General features: G+C 46.8%; 1 protein-coding gene across 1 annotated transcript; it reads right to left on the reverse strand.

The window, feature by feature from the left end:
• Positions 1–1,042: 1,042 nt before the first annotated feature.
• Positions 1,043–4,419, reverse strand: LOC112889388 (sodium/hydrogen exchanger 4). Its single transcript, XM_025955985.1, has 14 exons — positions 4,098–4,419; positions 3,883–4,001; positions 3,683–3,780; positions 3,501–3,560; positions 3,364–3,410; positions 3,080–3,274; positions 2,904–2,950; positions 2,756–2,822; positions 2,569–2,669; positions 2,345–2,446; positions 2,075–2,216; positions 1,880–1,942; positions 1,719–1,802; positions 1,043–1,628 (listed from the first exon to the last, which is right to left on the reverse strand). Exons 1-14 carry the CDS (start codon positions 4,284–4,286, stop codon positions 1,344–1,346), a joined length of 1,599 nt encoding a protein of 532 aa, XP_025811770.1. The 5' UTR covers positions 4,287–4,419; the 3' UTR covers positions 1,043–1,343.
• Between the last annotated feature and the right edge of the window lie 14,692 nt (positions 4,420–19,111).

Genomic DNA, 19,111 nt, shown 5'->3' on the forward strand with positions numbered 1-19,111 from the left:
ATTATCTACATAGACATCGAGATATGAAGGCGACAGAGGGGCTATGGAGGGCACGGTAGAGAGTTCCTCAGCAAAAACAGATTAACATCTTACTTTTTATTTCTTTGAAGACAGCTACCAAACTGAAAAACTACAAAATTCAAACAAGATTTCAAGCCTATGACAAAATTGATCTACCCTAAAAGGAGTATAAGACAAGTTAAGAAAAGAGTTAAATACATGGTTAGCATATAAATTTGGTTGGAGGGTGTACCTAGATACATCATCTCTTTGACCGCTCATCAAAACCAAATGCGTGCAAGCTTTCAGGAAAACTAAACGGCAACCTATAACAATAGTCATGTTGTTCTCCTTCTACTACTACTAGTCTTAGAGCATCTCCATCAATCCCCATTTCCAATTCCCAACCCTTTATCTAGAGTTAATATGAGAGTTGGTAAAAAATAGTGCTCCGACAGATTTTCTTTATTTTTCTATTTTCTCGATAATTATTATGATGAACCAATAATCCATCCTTTCCAAACTAGAGGGGGAGTAGAAACTCTCCCAGTCGGTAAGTTGAATTAGATGAGATTATTAAGAAACTCCAAAAGCTTTTCCAATGCCTATAAAAAATATTGGAACATAACTATTAGCTAATTATTAGAAAAGATTTATTTGGGAACTCTGGAGGTCCTCTCGCTTGCTGCAAATAAAGCTCCGAGCCGAAGAGAGAAAATTAGTATGCTAAGAGGCCGATCACTGCAGCAGCAGCGGTTTTCAGTTTCGGTTCCCGTTGTGATGCGGGCCGAACCAAGTGACCCAGCTGCTTCTTCGGCAAGAAGTTCGGCTTCGGTGGAGCCTAAACACACGAGAATTCTGGGAAACACAGTAATAAAATGAAGAGAGATGATGACGACAAGTTGCGTTTGGTTGTCTTATTTGTTTTTACAGGTTCTGATAGATGTTTATAGCTCTAATCTGATAATAAGACGGATTGTTTACTCCCTTTTGACATGCACGATTGCAGTGATGTAATAAGCATACTCCGAATAAAGAGGGAACTGAAGTTGCTCGGAACCATTCTGTCATAAACTTTACAGTGCCATGCATGAGCAAACTAGGCAGGCAGAATTCAGAGAAACTATTATCAGCGCAAAACACAGTAGCTGTTTTATATGACAGCTTCCTAAGGCCAGACGTTTCAGGTTCAGTCTCAGGGCAGCGAGCCAAAAGCTTGCCTTCTGCATTTGGCATTGTGAAACTAAACAGGGAATCGCCATCATGGACGCAGCTTCTTTATCTGCGCTTGATTTCAGAACACCAATTGTATATGGCAGCATCTGGCTCTGCTTCACGCACAGTCAGTGTGACTGCGGTCCACCGAAGATTGGCCTCATGAACTTGTCATCGAACTTCCTCCAGTAGATGTGAACCGTGTGGACGGGCCTCTCCAGCAGCAAAGATATGCTTCTCTTGGCTTGCTCCAAGACGATACCGCTGCCCGATGCGTCTTCATCAGTAGAGAAAAATGGCAGGGTGAAGTCATCCTTTGGGGAGTTACTGCCGGTGCTATGGCCTCTGGACAGCGCCCTCGAGTGACGCGGGAGCATGGTACTTATGAGAGGCCTAGTCAAGAAGCCAAACACCTGAAATCATGGGGACATATTTCAGCTTTCTGAAGTCTTAACTATGAACTGATATGAATTCACATAGTGTTGGATCAGTAGTATACCGACCAGAGTGGTGAAAAAAACTATAATGATTGTGCTGGTGATGATGGTGGCATGAACTGGATCCGATGTTACCCCTGAAAACGTGAACTGCAACAAAGCAAGTTTCAAAATCAAACATTCCAAGGACTCATACATGATGTAATTACACAGAAGAAAAGTGGCACCTGATTATATGCTAGTGCAATAGAAACAGCGCCTCTCATGAGCCCAGCCCACCAAATGACAACCTTTCGACATGATTAGTAAAGAATTTCAAGTGTCATTTAATTGATGGTCTAATAGAGAATGTTCAGATATGCATTTCAGTCTAAAACTACTGAAGAAATGAAGAAAATTAAAATTGTTGGTGTAGAAGCTACCTGGTGCTTGAGCGTGATTGGCGTTCTCTCAGAACTTCCGCTCATGTTATTTGACAAAATGGATATAGGGTAAACAAATGCAGCCCGTCCAAGTAACACGAGCAGGATGATGATACCAAAGATACTGATGGATGTCTTAAAACTGAAAATTACAAAACCATGGCATCGAGACATGATTTTAGATAACTTAATACGAAATAATAAATAGAAGCTACTTCGGGACAGCAGAAGATAGGGAAAAACCAGAGACATGTGATCTGTGTTGCTCACCTTGCCTTTGATGTCTTCCACTTATCAATGTCAAGGGCATCCATACCAACATAAAGAAAGATGAATGTCTCAGCGATGAATGATAATGTTGCAAATATATGCCTGCATTTCCAGCCATCACCCAATAAATATCACATAACAACTTAAGCTTTCCTAGAAACTGGAAATATTGACCTCAAATAATGATACCAATTTATATAAATTTAGAAACAGTGTAATCTCACTTTGTCGTGATTCTTGAGCTCGCTGTCACATTGTGCCATGCATAATGGGACATGACAATGCCACAAAAGAACACGGTCAAAATCCCACTCAGGTCTAGCAACTGTCAAGTGGGATGCATACATCATCTTCAGATAAATCGTGGAAGAAATTATTGCAGTGCTACTGGTATTAATTGGATACTCTTACCTCTGCCAGCATATATGATAAATAAGCCATGAGAGCCATCAGGGCTACCTCTCGGTCAGTTGAATGCCTGACAAATAAGGGGAAGAATTTCAAAGATAAAGAGCAGAAGGTGAACACGAACCACATATATTTATAGCAACTTACTCACCTACCCAAATACAAAGCTTTGAGAACAAAAGCGGTGGATAGACCCATCTGATAAATTATGGTAAAAATTAAGGTTGTGTAAAGAAATGGAATGCTGTAATTCCAGAAGATTAAAATTCTACGTTACTACTGTATATAGAGAATAGTTCAGATCTGGAAGAAAGATATGGTCATTACTGAGATTCCGAGGATAGTGCTGGTTGCGAACAGGTAAAGAAAATCAGATATCACTTTTAGCACAACCCCGCCCTTGAGGTGACTGATATTGAGATTCTTTATTGCATTGAAAAGAACAACTGCTGTTGCATCATTGACGACTCCTTCTCCAAACACCAGGCTGTACAACCTTGGTGTCTCATCTTGGTTTATGACCTGTGTTTCAGCTACATATATTAAAAACAGATGGAAGCTGAACAAGTATTAGGAAGATGTGGCAATTCAGAATGCAGCATATAGCAGACCTGCAATGTGCACACGGTATCTGTTGAAGAAAATATGGCTCCCAAGGCTGAATTGTCAATCAGGTCAGTACTAACTACTAGAAGCGAAAAGGAGGAGCGAAGGATAGTTAGACAGAACACAAATAAGGAAGACGAACCTAGATAATCTGATGCGTCAAGTTTTCCAAATCCGACTTTCGGGAAGAGCCAGTAGCAGCCTGATATCAAGAAGTACAATTTATTCGATGGGGTCGAAATTTTTTAGTTGTTATGCTCTGAAAGATAATGTGATCTATATGTGCTCCATATGCAGAAGAAGCTTAAGCATCGGCAAACCTACCTGCAGAAACTATTGCAACCGAAATGAAAACACCAAATACCCCGAAAGACATGATGGTCATGAAGTTGTGGAAGAACTGCTTCTTCTTGACCTGAAACCTGCACACACAAAAACCGTGTCCACATCACTCCATTGCTCAGAAAGTTCAAACCCTCAATTAGGCAGCCATTATGATGCCACAGTAGTGGAAACACGCATACCCGGCATTGAAGATTATGGGTGGAAGCACGTAGATGAAGAAGAGCTGCTCATCGAACCTCAGGATGTGCGATTGCTTCCCTTTGGTGAGCAGAAATATGATCGCTCCAATGAGGCACCCCTGCCCCAAAAAAAAGAAGGAAGTAAAACAAGACTTGAGGATGTGGCCGATGATGAGTGATAAATTAATACTGAGTGATAAATTAGTTGGGCGTACGATGATGAGTGCGGTGATGGACTCGTTGACCCACTTGTTCTCCTCGAGGAGGTGGCCGGCGACGAGGCACAGGCACAGCACCGCCGTGAACACGCAGATGGACACCACTGTAGTGCTGCTCCCCGCCGTCCCGCCCACCACCGCCGCCGCCGCCACCAGCGCCTCCCACCACGCCGCCGCCGCCGCCATCGATTCTCTCCCTGCGTCTCGCCCATGCCCTCTGTTTGCCTCTCTGCTTTTGCTGCCGCCGAGTGACGGAGGATTTTGGCGCGTAGCCGGGGGGCCTCGGAGACGGCGGTGCACGTCAAGGCGGCACGCGTGGTCGCGTCGACGGGCGGTGCCTGCGTGGTGCGGGATCCCAGGAGCCACGTGTGTGCGAGGAATCCTGGCGCCGCTGACGTGGTACCCTCCCGGGCCCGCATGTTTGGGCCGTCAAAAATTTGGGCTCCAGAAAGGCAGAAAGTTTACAGCAACTTGTATTCATGGTGCTTGTATCGGTGCTAACCCTCTCTAATGTTGCTCTCTCCAACATGTTTGGTTAGTGTTAAAACTTAAAACTATCCGAAACGGCAAGCCCCTAGCCACTTTCATTTTCACATTTTTACCGAAAACAAAATCAATAATGGCAAGTTGGGATTCTTTTAAAAAATAGTTAGAAGTTAGGAATGAAAATGATATTAAATTATTTAATCTAGTACAAAAAATGAAGTCACTCTCGGTGTTTTACCGCTACGCCCACCGAGGGATATCCCCGAGGTGGTGAGTTTGTAGGTAGGGTGTCGTCAAGATCAGAAACTTGAATGTTGAAAGGAACGTAAGGTTTTAGATATGTTCGGACCGCTGAGAGTGTAATACCCTACGTCTTGTATGGTTTGTATTGCCTTTGATGATGATGGTTCCTGTACGCCGTTATATAGTCTGGAGGGACAGATTTATATGGAAGTTCTAGTCGGGTACAAGCCCAGAAGTCCTACACGAGTACTTCTCGGGTAGTTTCCTACTATGTCCGACTAGTTTCACTACTGTACAAGTAATCCTACTGCATTACGAGTAGTTATAACAGATGTAGGATGTAGACCATATCCCATCCCGTATCCTAGGAAAAGTGTACCACGTGGACAATCCCGTGTGCTCGGGTCTAGCAAGCCCCCGAGCTCTTCGCAGCCGAGTACTCTACTTCTGAACATCTTCGAGTTCTCCTGAACTTCATCTTGAAGGTGTCCTCCGAGTACTTCCGTGGCTGCGTCCAGGCTGTGTAGTGCTCATGCCTCGAGTAGTTGTCCAATCTTCTTTATATGGGGTGCGATTAAACTCGTACTCATATGGAGTAGCCCCCGAGTCTTAGATTGATTCGTAGAATCAGGCTAAGGGTCAATTTAATCTTGAGTCTTCTGTCCTTATCTTCCAGCAGATTTGAAAAATAAGTCGATAATGACACATGTCCCATAGCCCCCGAGTCTTGAATCCAAATCCCCAAGGTTTTGGAATAAAGGATCCAAAGAATCGTGACATTCAATAAATGACGGCAAAGATTTGACGGTGAACATGGACAAATTGGTGTAGTAAATTTGAAAATCTCTTTTTTCGGGATGAATTCCCTAAAAAATGGTGAAATAAATAACATCCCCAACAAACACCCAAAATTACCTCTTAAATCAATCTTTGTGCCCTGAGCCAATGACTAAATAAGACATCTGGGTAATAATATGAACAAACCCCTTATTTTGAAATAACATCTCTGAAATAATGGTTAACAACATTTACCCAAGATAAATCTTAAAAATCCTCTTGGATCGGGTATTGTTGAGTAGTTTTACAGCGTCCAGCATGTAAGCATGAGAGCTGTCCCTTGAGGCACGCTGAGTACCTTGTCCCGTTAAGCCCCCAATCCAGGAACCAGATGATAAGCATAACGTAGTCATAGCAGAACAGTAGCGCTAGCCCCCAAGCCCAAGCATTGGGCAAGTAGCCGCTGGTGCTTGAACTGTCGATGAAGCCATCTAGTCGGAGTCGGTCCCGACTAGGATTGTAGTCAAAATAAGTAGTCGAAGTAGTCGAACATATGTAGAACTAGTCTTAAACTAGTAAACTTCTTGTCATAGGAGCGAAGCCCCTTCAACAACATAGTGTACAAGTCAAAAATAAGTAATATGTTACTGGAAATAAGGGAGCGAGGCCCCTTCAGTAAACTTGCGCGTAATACCAGTCGTAGACCGGTAAAACGGAGTTGTACTAGAAGTATGAGTGCAAGGCCCCTTCAGTAGCCCAAGATACTAGTCGAAAACCAGTAATTAGATACTAGAAGTATGGGAGCGAGGCCCCTTCAAAAAACTTGCGGGTAATACCAGTCGTAGACCGGTAAAACGGAGTTGTACTGGAAGTATCAATCTCCAAGCACCAGTAGAAGATGTCCCCAGTTGATCAAGAATTAAAACAACGTAGATGCTCAATGTTCCAAGAATTTGGTACCTCCTGGCCGTCAGAGTACTGTAAGCAATAAGATCTAGGGCCTAAAACTTGTGCATAATGAAAGGTCCTTCCCATCATGAGTTGAGCTTGTGTAGTCCGGTATCATCCTGAATTCGTCGAAGAACCATATCTCCAACGTTAAAAGAGCATCATTGAACGTTCCTGTCGTGGTAATGACGAACTCCTTGTAAGTAGCGGGCCAACTGGAACAATACGTTGCATCGGATTTCCTCTGCTGAGTCAAGCTCAAGATGTCTTGCAGTGTCAGCCTCGCCTTCTTCAAACATCTCGAATCCACATCACGTCAGCTGGTAATATAGCTTCAGACCCATATACAAGAAAGAAAGGTGACTCGCGTGTGGCTTTGCTTGGTTGTGTGCAAAGCCCCCAGACTACTGATGAGATCTCATTGATCCACTTGCCGCTCTTTTTGTTGTTCTCACCGTAGAGTCTTTTCTTTAATCCATCAAGAATCAAGCTGTTCGCACGCGCAACCTGGCCATTGGCCCGCGGGTGAGCCACTGAAACATATTTGGCTTCAATGGGCCTGCGTTCATAGAAATCACAGAACTGATGCGAGTGGAAATTGGATCCCAAATCTGTAATGATGGTGTTGGGAAAATCAAAATGGTGTAAGATGTCGCAGATGAAAGTAACCACTCGATCTGTAGTGAGCCTTACGATTGGCTTGTACTCGATCCACTTGGTAAACTTGTCGATGGCCACCAACACGTGTGTAAAATCTCCTGGCGCAGTTGTTAAGGGCCCTGTCATGTCCAGGCCCTAGCATGCCAACGGCCATGGAGGTGGTATGCTGATGAGGTTATGAGCCGGAACATGGAGCTGTTTGCCAATAAATTGGCAGTTGGTGCACCAGCAAACGAGTGCTTCGGCATCTGCCAAAGCAGTCGGCCAGTAGAAACCAGATTGAAATGCCTTGCCGACTAGTATGCGAGAAGCTGCGTGGTTCCCACATACGAATTCATGAATCTCTTGGAGTATCTCTTTGCCCTCCTCTGTGCTGACACACTTCATGAGTATGCTTGATGTTGATCCATATTTGTACAGGTTACCCCCAACTAGAACATACCCTTTGCTCTGCCATATGATGCGAGTAGCTTCAATGCTTTTTGGGTCAATGCCGGGGGGTAGTTTGTGCTCCTGGATGTAGTCGATGAAGGCCACCCTCCAGTCGAACTCGATCATCAAGACCTCTCGGTCGGATTACTTGGGACCGTAAGTGGTGGAAGGGTGATGCAACTCGTGAACAAAAACTTCCGGTGGGACATTAGCTCGATCAGAATCCAGTTTGGAGAGCACATCCGCGTCCATATTGTTCTCGCGAATCACATGGTGATTTTCCAGCCCCGAGAACTTTTTCTCGAGCTTGCATATTTCCGTAACGTAGGCGTCCATGGTGTCCTTGTTGATGTCCCACTCCTTGTTGACTTGTTGAACCACCAGTAAGGAATCACTGTAGATGAGCAGTCGCTTGATGCCAAGAGAGACTGCCAGGCGCAGCCCGTGCAATAATGCCTCGTACTCGACTTCATTGTTAGAAACCTCAAATAGTATTTGAAACACATACTTGAGCCGTTCTCCTCTTGGGCTGATGAAAAGTACTCCGCACCACCGTCACCGAGCTTGAGTGAGCCGTCAAAGTACATGACCCAATGCTCTGGCTGGTTGGTTGGGGCTTCTACTTGGTTTTCTCGCCACTCCGCCATGAAATCGACTAGTGCCTGCGACTTGATGGCTGTCCGGGGGCTTGAAGTCGAGTGTGAGGGCTCCCAGCTCCACTGCCCACTTGGAGATGCGCCCGATAGCATCCCGATTGTGGAGGATGTCCGCCAATGGGAAGTCGGAGACCACCAGGATATTGTATGCATCGAAGTAGTGACGAAACTTCCTGGAAGTGATGAGTATACCGTAAAGTATTTTCTGAATCGTTGGGTAATGAACCTTAGATTCAGAGAGGACTTCGCTGATGAAGTAGACTGGTCGCTGCACCCCGAAGGCGTGGCCTTCCTCCTAGCGTTCCACCATGATTGCCGTGCTGACACGTGAGTAGTCGCGGCGATGTAGATTAGCATATTCTCGCCTGGTTGGGGAGCCGTCAGGATGGGTGGCGACTGCAAATGGTACTTGAGATCTTGCAGTGCCTGGTTTGCCTCCTTGGTCCACTTGAACTTGTCATGGAGCTTGAGCAATTTGAAGATGGGAAGTCCCCTTTCTCCAAGTCGGGAGATGAATCAATTCAAAGCTGCCATGCAGCCTGTGAGCTTCTCGATGCCCTTTATCGTCCTTGGAGCGTCCATGGCTTTGATGGCGTTGATCTTCCGGGTTTGCTTCAATTACTCGATGACTAACAATGAACCCGAGCAGTTGTCCTTGTGGCACACCAAAGACGCACTTTGTCAGGTTAAGCTTCCATCAAAACCGTCGCAAGCTGTTAAACGTCTCCCCGATATCAGTGATGAACTCGTCGTGAGATCTGGTCTTGATGACCACGTCATCCACGTAAGCTTCAACGTTGCGGTGTAGCTAGTCCGCAAGGCACAGTTGGATGGCCCATTCGTAGGTGGCTCCTGCATTCTTCAACCCAAATGATATTGTAGTGTATGCGTATGCTCCAAAGGGGGTGATGAATGCCGTTTTGATCTGATCCACTTCCTTGAGAGCTTTCTGATGGTAGCCCAAGTAGCAGTCGAGGAAGGAAAGCAAGGCACAGCTAGCCGTAGAGTCGATGACTTGGTCGATGCATGGGAGCGCGAAGGAGTCCTTCAGGCAGTGTTTATTGAGATCAGTACAATCCACACACATCCTCCATTCATTATTATTCTTTTTCAAGACTAGTATAGGGTTAGCTAACCACTCAGGATGGTACACTTCTTTAATAAAACCAGCCGCGAGTAGTTTTGCTATCTTTTTTTTGATGGCCTCCCTCTTGTCGGGGGCGAAGCATCGTAGTCGTTGCTTCTTCGGAGTGGCTATTGGGTCGACTTTTAGGCAATGCTCAATCAACTCCTTGGCCACCCCTGGCATATCCGCTGGTTTCCACGCGAATATGTCCCGGTTAGCTCTAAGGAAGTTGATGAGCGCGCCTTCCTATTTATCGCCTAAGCTGCCTCCAATCAAAACAGTCTTGGATGGGTCGCCCTCTTGCAGCTTGATGGCCTTGATGCCGACGTTGCTGGGGTTGGGTTTAACCCTCGACTGGCTGGGCCGCTGGTTGGAGATCTCCATTTCTGAGTTGGTCAGCTTTAGCACGGCCGCGAGTACTTCTGTAAACGGCTCTGGCACACGTGATGTCGTGGCATACTCGATCGCCTCCTGGTCGCAGTCGTACGACTTCTTTAGGTCACCATGAAGTGTGAGTACGCCTGTCTTGCCTAGCATTTTGAGTAGTAGGTAAACGTAGTGGGGCACGACCTTGAATTTGGCTAGTGCCGGTCTGCCAAGGATGGCATGGTATGACGAGTCAAAACACCACCTCGAACTTGATGTAGTCGGTGCGGTAGTTGTGTTTCGTCCCAAAGGTGACTGGCAGGACCACTGATCCGAGTGGTGTAGCTGCGTTACCCGGGATGATGCCATAGAAAGAAGCTTTGATGGGAGTGAGCATCTTGGAGATGTCCAGTCCTAACTTCTTTAGAGTACTCGCGAAAAGCAGGTTGAGGCCGCTTCCGCCATCGATGAGTACTCGAGTGAGCTGTGAGCCCGCCACGACAGGGTCTTGGACGAATGAGAATTTTCCCGGCTCAGAGAAGCTGGTCCATTGATCGTCCCTGGAAAAGGAGATCGGGACCTCGCTGTATCTTAGAGGCCTTGTCGTGGCCAGCTCCACAGAGAGTATTTCGCGCAGAGTTAACTTCTACTCGCGCTTGGAGGGGAATCCACCGTCTCCGCCAAAGATGACGTTGACGATGTTCTTGGGATTGTAGAAGTCTTGAGCCCCTGACTTGTCACCTCCTTCATTATCCTCTTGGTCCTTTCACTTTCCTCCCTGAGAGAGGGGTGATGCATTGAGTGACTTGCGGTGACACACTCGAAGAGCGTGTGTCTCGACTTTGGGTGTATTGGGCACTGTTTGTGCATGACTTGTTCGTATTGTGCTTGGTTGTTCCCCGACTTCTTGCCACACAGATTGCACTCAACGGCCGCGACTTCTTGGTCTGGCTTGCGCTTTCAGGTGTTCCCCGAGTGGTTCCGCTGGCTTTTGCCGAAGTGTCCGTTGCCGTTGCCTTGCTCGTCGTGGTTGCGCTTGGGAAGGTCATTTTCCTCGTCCTCCTGGTCAGCCCACTGTGCCATCATATCGCGCAGCTCCATTGTAGTATTCGGGTAGTTGCGCTCGAAGTCGTGGTACGTGTGCTTCGAGAAGAGCCCGTTCTAGAAGTAGCGGATCACGTCTTCGTCAGTGATGTTGGCGATGGTGGCGCGCATCTCAAAGAAATGCCGTGTGTAGGACCTTAGGGTCTCGTTCATCTCTTGCTTCACCTGGGATAGGTAGTGGCGAGTGCCCGCCCTGATCATGGATCCCTGGAAGTTGTTGATGAAGGCCCGCTTGAGGTCCTCCCACGAGTTGATGGAGTGTGGCTTGAGGCTTTCAAGCCACGTGAGGGGTGCGGACTCCAGAGCCATCGGGAAGTAGAGAGCTTTGGTGGAGTTGGATCCCCCTGAAACTTCAATGGCAACGGAGTAGTATCGAATCCACTGGCGCGGGTCCTGCTTACCATCGTACTTGGGGATTCCGATTGGTTTGAAGTCCTTTGGGTAGGACTTGTCGATGCTGCTGGTTGTGAAGGCGGGGAAGCGGTCGCTGTCGTCATCATCGTGGCGCCTACCGGTACGGTCCATTCTCCTCCCTTCAATAACAAGCCGCGCGTCGCGGCCTTCATTGATCTTCTGCCTGAGGTTGATTGTGGGATCGTCATGAAGGTTGGCCTCAAGTGGATCTTGGCCTTGATGCCTTGCCCCTCGCAGGTTGCGAGTGGGCTGTTGTACTTCTTGTTCATTGTTGCCACGTGCGGACTGGTGGCCCTTGTTGACCTGGCGGTTGTCGTTCCTCCAACTAGCAGGGCCTCCTCTAGGGGTGCGACTGACCAGCGCGGTATCACCATGGCGCTCAGACCTCGAGTGCTGATTCCGAGTGGAAGACACTGGATGTTGCCCATCAAGTTTCACGAGCCAGCGCTGGGTCAGATATTGCAGCCTTTGTATCTAAGGATTGGGTGGGAGTTGTTGAGCTAGGAGTGCTGCTTCTGCAATGGCGCCAATCAGCATACGGTACTCGTGATCTGCGACTGCTGCAAAAGCGTTGTTGAGATCCCTTGGTTCGTGGGCGCGATTTTTCGTGTTGTGCCTGCATTGAGCGTGCTTGGCGTTCTTTACCCGCCGGATCTTTCGGTGCTCCTCATCTTCATCTTGGGGAGCATCAGCTGTGGGATCGTGGGCTGAGATGTCCGCGAGTTGTTCGTTGTTGTACTAGGGGTCCAACTCGTCGTCCTCCGTGTTGCAGAGGGAAGCCATGCAGACTTGATGATCCGGCGAGTGGTTAGCCATAAGGCTGTACTCGAGTAGCTATGCTAATTTCTCCTTCTTCCGCGATGGGAGAGAGAGGTCTACCCTCCTGGAAGGGCAGTTCCTGCGTGAAGGCCACAAGGCGAGAGTCGTAATCGAGTAGTTTGGAGGGCTCAAAGCCCTTCCAGTACACGAAATGGCATTGCGGCATTGACGTTATGGATAAACCCAGATGGCTGCTCGAAAACACTTCGGTGTGGCCATCGGGTCGCGAGTGCTTTTCCAGGGCGGGGGCCGCCCGACGAGCGGTGGCACCCTCATTTCCGAGTCCTTCTCGGGATCGGCTTGAAGGTGTAATATTGCATGGGGAGTACTCTTCGTTGGAGTCCGAGTGGATGTCGAAAATAGGGGGCCCTCGGCAAGCGGTGGCGCCCACATCTTTGATCTTGAGCAGCAGATCCAAATCCTCGTCCAAGTCAGAGAGGGATTTAGATCGTGTGGTCTTTTCAGATCGGTTTGAATCCGACCTGACTAGATCTGGTGCATGACGAGTGGAAGTTGCATTGAAGACGGACATCTTTTCGATCTGCTGGGCCAGATCGGGAAACAACATATCATCAAGGTTGTCGATGAACTTGTCGAGATCGCTACTTGGAGTTGATGAAGAGGCCTCCGGCTCCTTGGAGTTGGCTAGGTGGCTGTTGAAGCCACCCAAACCGTTGGCAACGCAGATCCAGGAGCCGAAGATGAAGGTTGTGCCCTCGTCGAGCACAACACTGGTGAAGTTGAAAGATGCCATCGAATTCTCCGGTGGATGCTCGATGAACACCCCTACCTAGCGTGCCAGCTGTCGGTATTTTACCGCCGCCCACGGAGGGATACCCCCGAGGTGGTGAGTTTGTAGGTAGGGTGTCGCCGAGATCAGGAACTCGAAGGTTGAAAGGAACGTAAGGTTTTAGACAGGTTCGCGCCGCTGAGAGCGTAATACTCTACGTCCTGTGTGGTTTGTATTGCCTTTGATGATGATTGTCCCTGAGGGGTCCCTGTCCGCCCTTATATAGTCTAGGGGGGACAGATTTACATGGAAGTCCTAGTCGGGTACAAGCCTAGGAGTCCTACCCGAGTACTTCTCGGGTAGTTTTCTACCGTGTCCGACTAGTTTCACCAGTGTACGAGTAATCCTACTATATTACGAGTAGTTATAACAGATGTAGGGCGTGTGCCATGTTCCACCCCGTATCCTAGAAAAAGTGTGCCACGTGAACAGTCCCGTGTGCCGGTCTGACAGTCACTAAATTAGAAACATATCGACAATAATTAGAAACTGATGATTGACATAAGGAACACCAACCAGTCAACATAGGCCCTTGCAAGTATTGGAAAAGCATATGAGACATGTAAAGTCAAGTAAATCTCTGTCTCTCTTGGAACATACTCCCTCCATTCATAGATAATAGTCTTATTTGGGATGGTACAATGATCAAGGCAAAAACATTGCTTATCAATCCTATTTATCCCACCATTATTTACCTCATGGAAACAAGACTATCATCGAGGGAGTATAAAGACAAGTGCAATTATAGACCTTACGGAAGTAATTAATCTGTAGGAATTTAAGGTCACACCGAAGACTCGTGTGATTCTTTTAGAATAATGAATATATGATTTGTATTTCCAAAATTTAGAACCTAGAGGATCCTAATTCCTAAGTAAAGAAGCGCAAGTAAACAAGCGCATATGTCTTGATTGCTCCGGGCCAGTGCGGCTTTGGCTGCATGAGGCTATGGTCCACAAGAATACTAGGAAGGAAGGCGTGCTAACGCCGCGCCAGAAGAATAGAGCGTTTAAGATGGTGCGACACTGTACGCATCTAATTTGTTGATATTTTCAGTGGCCAGTTTCTGCTTCATTCTAATCATGCAGTTTGTTAGATGCCACCAGAAATTATGCCTCAACCTTTTTGGTTGTGAGAATAACAATGTAAGGCAAAGGATCCTACATATTTGTTATAATGATGTTGTACTACTGTAGTGTATTAACACATAGGAAAAGATCCAAAATGATGATGTACTGTACTCATTACATACAGAAAAAGAGAAAACAGATCAAAAAGAGAAGAAAAATAACATAAAAAGTTGTGATGATAGCAGTCCCCGACTAAAAATGCTTGGCAGACTTCGAATGGAATTATGGAAGTAATACAGCAAATTTTGATGGACACCTCTGTTTGTATGACCGCTACTTTTAACTGTAAGGAGCACATAAAAAAACTCGTATATCAAATACATCTAGAATGGCTACTATGAGTAGCTGCTAGTCATGTAATACAACACATCAATTGATTTATAAATACATCTGCAAGAGCTCACCTTTTAACTCTGTCCTTACTCAAGTTCGAATCTATCAACAAGGTTCATATCTGCATGCCTAATTGTCCATATCAATCGATCTAAGCCAAATGCCTTGGAACTTGTAAAAGAAATGAGGTAAAAACCTGTCTGCCATATATCATATTCATAATTTTGAAGTCCAGTCCTATCACATATCCATATTTCATTCCTTTACAGCCTATGTGACGCCATATAACCGCAGACCTATGTTATCAGGAAAATTTATGAATGCCATGTCTCCCTATTACTACTACTCTGAGAATATTTTTATTTGGTAGCTTGTGTACCATAACTATCAGGCAAGCATGTAAATGAAAATACAGTTATATGATTATTAGCACATAAAAATGACTGCAGTGGAAACCAATTTAGAACAAACCCATCAATCACATGGTATGACACGGTTGCCAATCTGATCCACTAATCAAAAGTTATGTAACCATGGATATCATAGAACATGGGTCATGTATTTCAAGTGTGGGTAAAAAAATGCACCAACATGTTGCACTTTGCTCTATGAATAAACTGGTAAGCCTAATCATATATATTTTCAATTTGGAAATAAATTTTCTCTGCTAGTTTACTGATATCTTCAGAAATACAGCTGTGCACTTGGTACTTCTATTTGTTATGCAGAAGTATAGGCACGTATTTGTAATGGCAATTAGAGGTAAGGTCAGAAGGGAAATCAAATGTTCAAGTACTCTGCAGTTTGTCGTTGAAATAATTTGTCGTTGAAATAATTTGCAAATAAAAGAAAAAAGGTACCATTAAAATAGGAGCAGAAGCAATGGATAAAATAAGATAGCAACAAAAGTCGCCATTGATAATTACTGTCAGTGAATTTGATAGAATTTGATAAAAGGTGGCTACTGCAACCACACTCCGCCGGCAGCTATGAATATTAACTGCTGATTATAGCAATAATACCATAAGAACAAAGGCTCAAACATTACTTGGCAAAAGAGGTATAATAAGCAAATTATTTCTCACGAAGACACAGTGGAAAACTCAAGCAGTAGCTCAATGCTTTACCACTTAATTGGCAAGCTACAGATTGTAATCATAATAGACACCAATATCAGCATGTTCTCTGATGCATGTACAGAGAGGTTTATTCATGTTCTCAGATTTGTTGAATACAGAGGCTCATGCAGAATGCATATCAGGTATTAATCAGCACAGACCTTATCAGCTCCCTACTTAACTTCTCAGATGCACTGTAGAGCAAAGTTCATAAAAAAATTGATAGTATATTAAATATTAATCAGTAAGGACCTTAAGCAGCTTGTTTGGTATGATTGCTACATCTAAAGGAAAGAACACATCTCAAGAAGTCAAGATAGTAGATGCTTGCAAAAGGGCAAGATCCGTGCCTTTATAGAAAATCTGCCCAAACTAATTTGTATAATAAAAATTGAGAGAGTATGAGAAAGATACGTTTCAGCCTACTGTGGAGAGAGAGAGAGAGAGAGAGAGAGAGAGAGAGATGTGTGTCCGTAGGCTGGCATCCCAACCGTCGTCCAGCTTCCCTTGAATACGCCGACACTGCAGAAAAAAACTGGATTTGATATCGACATATGTGGCAGGGCATAATAGGGGGAGGACGACAGCGTCGGACTTAAGCTCAACGAAGACGACGGCTAGGGGGATGCTTCGTCGGAGTGGAGAGGTGAAAGGCGAGGGGGAGCATGAGTAGGATGGACTGTATCTAGGGATGGGGTGTGCGGCTCAGCGGGGCGGGGGGGGGGGGGGGGTGGGGGGGCGAGCGCGGGCTCGCATCCAAGCGAGCGTGACTCCAATCATGCTCCAGCATCTTTTAACCTCCGCTCGTTCTTGCCATCATGTTCCCCTTGACGACTCGTCGCCCGCTACTATACAACCGCCGGCTCGACGAAGGCCAGCGACAGCATGGAGAGAGTGAGAGACGATGGCGCAGGAGGCAAGGTGAACCAGGCGATGGCGATTTCTTTGACAGGCAACGACTACGCATTGGCCTTCGTCCTGATTCCTGAGTGCATTTTCCTTGGGCAGCACTTAGGACGGACGCAATCTACCCATGGGCGCCAGCACGACGCGAGAGCCATGTGCTCAGCAAGCATGCGCCGAACGCTGGATGGTCACCCTTTCTTCGAGCGATAAGGAACTACATATGCTCCATATATTCCGCCGCCCGCCACCAGCATTGTTGAGAGAGCTCTCTTTCGTCGCCAGTTTGCTACCGCTATTTGCTTTCTGCCTCTCCCTCACTCGACCCGACTCTGTCGAGAGGGTGATCTGCACAAGAGGGTGGTAGGTGGGACGTGGGGGCAACCTGCATGGCCGGAGATGGGACTTGGGAGCTCAAGTTCTGTGGTGGAGCCCCGGCTGGGGCGAGCTGCGGACCAACAAATTTGGCGCTGCGTTGGCTCCGGCTCAGCCGTAGTGCCTTATCCATTGGCGATTTTGAAACTACTGATAAAATATTATAGAAGAAAAACAATTTACTATTATCGGATTTGTACTTCGGCAAGTCCACTGGGATACACTCAGATAGTAGATTTGAGGTGGGAGAGATCGCAGGGACAAGAACTTGATGGTAACACAAAATGTGAGGCTTTTTTACATAGGTTCGGGTGCCAAGAGCGTAACACCCTACATCCTATGTTCTGTAAAGTATTGAATGGTTAGGGCTTCCGGATGAGTAGGCTCATTGCGTAGTGTCATCGAGACTAGTCTCCCTTCTATGGGTACCCCTACCCCTTCTTATATACACCGGAGAATAGGGTTTACATAGCAAGTCCCCTAGTCGGTTACTGTACAAAAGATCTAGTCAGATTACAACTGTATCTAGATAGAATATGCTTTCCTTGTGTTGTCGGTCCGGCCCATCTGGTTGTCAGCTAGGTCCTTTTCGAGGGTACTCGGGTCTACCTCCATCAAGCCCCCGAGCGCCGAGCAGCTGAGTCGATCTTCTGCCTGAGCAGTCAAGAAGCCGATTGGTGCTCATAACGAGAAGAACGCCCTTTCCATCCTTCCTGACCTGTTCAAAGAACCTTGATATGGAGAGCAACGTAAGTCGCACTCCATATGGAGTAACCCTCGAGCCTCGGATTAATTGGAATAATCAATTCGAGGGTCAAAAGTCTTGAGTCTTCAAACATAAATCATCTGGAGCGTAGCGACAACCAAGTACCAAAAGCACTCGGCTGACAATCCTCACGAAGTGTAGCAGTAGTCGGTGGCAAAGTCATTTCTTGTTTCTAGCCCCGGAGCATGGGAGCCAGACGAGTCGCACGAGGTACGCCGAGTTGTTTCCTGCGTCCAGCCCTGTCAGACCTGGGCACACGGGACTGTCCACGTGGCACACTTCTCTTAGGATACAGGATGAGATATGGCCCACATCCTACATCTATTGTAACTACTCGTAATGCAGTAGGATTTCTTGTACAGCAGTGAAACTAGTCGGACATGGTAGGAAACTACCCGAGAAGTACTCGGGTAGGACTTCTGGGCTTGTACCCAACTAGAACTTCTATGTAAACCTGTCCCCCAAGACTATATAAGGGCGGACAAGGACCCCCTCGGGGACAATCATCATCAAAGGCAATACAAACCACACAGGATATAGGGTATTACGCTCTTAGCGGCTCGAACCTATCTAAAACCTTGTGTTCCTTTGGACTTTCGAGTTCCCGATCTCGGCGACACCCTACCTACAAACTCACCACCTCAGGGTTATCCCTCAGTGGGTATGGCGGTAAAACACTAACAGCTGGCGCGCTAGGTAGGGGTGTTCATCGAGCATCCACCGAAGAATTCGATGGCATCCATCAACTTCACCAGCGCTGTGCTCGACGAGGGCACAACCTTCATCTTCGGCTCCTGGATCTGCGTCGCCAATGGTTCGGGTGGCTTCAACAGCCACCTAGCCAACTCCAAGGATGCGGAAGCTTCTTCATCAACTCCAAGCAGCGATCTCGATGAGTTCATCGACAACCTCGACGATATGCTGGTTCCCGATCTGGCCCAGCGGATTGAAAAGATGTCTGTTTTCAACATGACTTCCATTCGTGATGCACCAGATCTATTCAGGTTGGATTCAAACCAATTTGAAAAGACCTCACTTTCTAAATCCCTCTCCGACTTGGAGGAGGATTTGGATCTGCTGCTCAAAATCAAGGACGTGGGCGCCACCGTTTGCGGGGCGGCCCCCATTTTCGACACCCACTCGGACTCCAACGAAGAGTACTCCCCACGCAGTACTACACCTTCAAGCCGTGCCCGAAAAGGACTCGGAGATGAGGGAGTCACCACTTGTCGGGGGGCCCTTGCCCTTGAAAACCACTCGCAACCCGAGGCCACACCGAAACATTTTCAGACAGCCTTCTGGGTTTAACCATCACATCAACGCCGCAAGGATATTTCGTGTACTGGAAGGGCTTTGAGCCCTCCGAACTACTCAATTACAAATCTCGCCTTGTGGCCTTCACGTAGGAACTACCCTTCCAGGAGGGTAGACCCCTCTCTCCCATTACGGAAGAAGGAGAAAGTAGCATAGAGCTACTCGAGTACAGCCTTAGGGCTAACCACTCGCCGGATCAGTTGCGGATCGTGAGTATCGTACGCCGATTGGGGCCATCGCAGAAGCAGCAC

This window comes from Panicum hallii, chromosome 4 (genome assembly GCF_002211085.1).
Source record: "Panicum hallii strain FIL2 chromosome 4, PHallii_v3.1, whole genome shotgun sequence".
Taxonomy (NCBI): Eukaryota; Viridiplantae; Streptophyta; class Magnoliopsida; order Poales; family Poaceae; genus Panicum; species Panicum hallii.

Excerpts from the sequence above, each read along its gene's own strand:
- LOC112889388 (XM_025955985.1), bottom strand. The coding sequence starts at position 4,286 with ATGGCGGCGGCGGCGGCGTGGTGGGAGGCGCTGGTGGCGGCGGCGGCG. Across the intron at positions 2,670-2,755 it reads TATCATATATGCTGGCAGAG|TTGCTAGACCTGAGTGGGAT; the intron begins GTAAGAGTATCC and ends CCCACTTGACAG. Across the intron at positions 1,629-1,718 it reads TAGTTTTTTTCACCACTCTG|GTGTTTGGCTTCTTGACTAG; the intron begins GTCGGTATACTA and ends CCATGATTTCAG.